Genomic DNA, 2,759 nt, shown 5'->3' with positions numbered 1-2,759 from the left:
CGGATGGTATAGTGTGCCCAGTTTTTTTTCTCTCTTTTTTTTAATTTCGTTTCTTAATCTGATTGCTTTATTCTATAGCCTCGTCCTATAACTTAGTTCATCGAATAAATCATAGCATGCTATATATCTTCACTCTAAAGAGAGAGGAAAAAAAAAAAAACAGAAGAGTCCTATTGGTAATGTTGTAATGGCAAGCTAATTGTTGGACGATGTTGGCCATTCCACATTGATCTACCAAAACGCTTTAGTGCATAACGCCAAGATGCATGCGGTAGCGCGGTCACGTACACGTCGCTCGCATGCAGCCGCGCTGCTGCTCTCACCATCCCGCATTCCCATCCACGTGGAGATCGAGTAACGACTGCGGCTGACACTTCCACGGTGCACGCTGGACAAAAATCTCGCCATAAGGCGTCTCTCTCCATTCTCTACCTGTACGTAGCTTTGAAACTCGTCATCTTTATTGATCGAGTATTAATTAACAGCATGTTAAGCCCAACCTTCACAAAACAGAAAGAAGAAAATAATTAACGGGTAGCTGATCATAGCCCCTTTCTTTCGTTTGGTTGGTTTCTCGTTGGTTTCTCGAGAATTAACTTTGTCAACTCCCACCAGCGATATATTAATAAATACAAATTTCAAAGCCAAAAAGCTCGAGGAAAGTGGCTAGCTGTTACTAATTAGGTGGGTTTCATTTGATAGTCACGCTCAGCAAAAATATACTACTACAAGAGCCAAATACATAATGAGCTTTATGGGAAACGGAGCTAGCTAGACCGTTATTCAGTGTTGGGATCGAGTTACTGCTACGATTCAGACCCAATATATGCATGCATGCATGCAAAGCAAACAACCATTTTGAGTTAACAGTTTATTGACCCCGCCATACATATATATATATATATAGATATATCCTAATTAAGCAACTTACATACCATACCAAACACTACTACTTCACATCAACGACCTCCTAAGACGAAGACATCAGTCATCAGAAGATCAACAACAGCAACAACGACAAGAAGCAACACTCATAATTATTTAAAAAAAACAAAACAAAACAAAACAAAACAAAACAAAACAGTCGCAGGAACCAACGACGGAAACTCGAAACACAGACGGAGGGAGGAGAGTACTGATCATCTGCGGTCCACCGCCACGGAGCGACGTCCGATTTGTTCTTTCTTAATTTGGGTGGTTATTGACGATTCTGTGTTGCTCAATCCGATTAAGATCCCTGGGCTTGGTCGATCCGGTGCTGCGCCGATTCCTTGATGTCGCGGGCCTTGGAGGCGAGCCTGGCCTTGGCGTGTTCGAGCTGGTCGGCCCCCGGGGGGTGTTTCCCGGTCAGGTACTTGTACATCCACGACAGCACCGACAGCGCCGCCAAGCCCAGCCCCCCCGACGTCACGAACCCCGCCGCCAGCAGCGACACTGCGATCGTCGCCGGCACCAGCACGGGGCTGAATATCACCAGCAGCGGCGTCGCCACCGTCAGCGCGATCACCGTCCCCGCCAGCGTCAGCCCCGACAGCACCAGCATCGAACCCCCCGCCGTCGCCGCCGTCGCCGCCTTCACCGCCGTCATCATCATCGGCTGCTGCTGCTGCTGCTGCTGCTGCTGCTGCTGCTGCTGCTGCTGCTGCTGCTGCTGCTGCTGCTGCTGCTGCTGCTGCTGCTGCTGCTGCTGCTGCTGCTGCTGCTGCTGCTGCTGCTGCTGCTGCTGCTGCTGCTGCTGCTGCTGCTGCTGCTGCTGCTGCTGCTGCTGCTGCTGCTGCTGCTGCTGCTGCTGCTGCTGCTGCTGCTGCTGCTGCTGCTGCTGCTGCTGCTGCTGCTGCTGCTGCTGCTGCTGCTGCTGCTGCTGCTGCTGCTGCTGCTGCTGCTGCTGCTGCTGCTGCTGCTGCTGCTGCTGCTGCTGCTGCTGCTGCTGCTGCTGCTGCTGCTGCTGCTGCTGCTGCTGCTGCTGCTGCTGCTGCTGCTGCTGCTGCTGCTGCTGCTGCGACTGCTGCCCCTGCATGAACCCCCCTCCTCTTTGCTCACGTTGGTAATCCGCCATATACGGTTATGGTTTGTGCTCGCTTAGCTTATACGGTTCGTACAACAAATAATTTGGTGGTGTAATGTAGGAGTAGGGGGAGTGAGGAGCGGGGGAGGTAACATATATAGTGGGGAAGGGGTTGGACGCGTGGAGAGGCACGTGCCGAGGGGGTTGCCATGCAGGGGCTGAAGGGGCGACGCGTGTGGAGTGGGTCGATTTGGCGATACGTGCGAGGTGCATGCCGAGGGTGGCAGAGGAGGAGGCTTGTGCGCTTCGGATGAGGCTCCCCGCGTTCACGGGCCGCTGAGGTCGGTTACTGGGCTTGTTCATGGGCTGTGGGCTTTGTTGTCGTTCTTAAATTTATAACGGGCTTTTCCCAGCGTCGCTCGTGGCCTGTTACTCTGTTTCATATGTAAGTAGCCCAAACTTCGACGAACATTATATGAGAAGGCCCACTCCACTGTGGCGCAATCTAATCCACTACCCACATTGCTTTAAGATTCCGTTAGTGGGCTACAGATTATATGTACTTATGGGTTGCTAATATATATATATATATATATAGAGAGAGAGAGAGAGAGAGAGAGTCCGGCTACTATGCTATTAATAGCACGAAGCATTTGGTGCTACCAAATTTTTCGCCGTTAGATTTACTCTTTTGATCATTTTCACCCGTTAGATCATACTATTCAACCAACCACCCACTCAACCCTAGGGGGCC

At 51.0% G+C, this 2,759-nt stretch overlaps 1 protein-coding gene across 1 annotated transcript; it reads right to left on the bottom strand.

Annotated features, from left to right (window-relative positions):
* LOC109707861 (oleosin 16 kDa) lies at nucleotides 1,182-1,615 on the bottom strand (the record flags this gene model as incomplete). Its single annotated transcript, XM_020229387.1, has 1 exon — nucleotides 1,182-1,615. A coding segment is annotated over one exon (387 nt), but the record flags the coding sequence as incomplete, so codon positions are not given.

The sequence above is a fragment of the Ananas comosus genome, linkage group 3 (assembly GCF_001540865.1).
Source record: "Ananas comosus cultivar F153 linkage group 3, ASM154086v1, whole genome shotgun sequence".
NCBI lineage: Eukaryota > Viridiplantae > Streptophyta > Magnoliopsida > Poales > Bromeliaceae > Ananas > Ananas comosus.
This window is presented reverse-complemented; position numbering and strand designations above follow the sequence as displayed.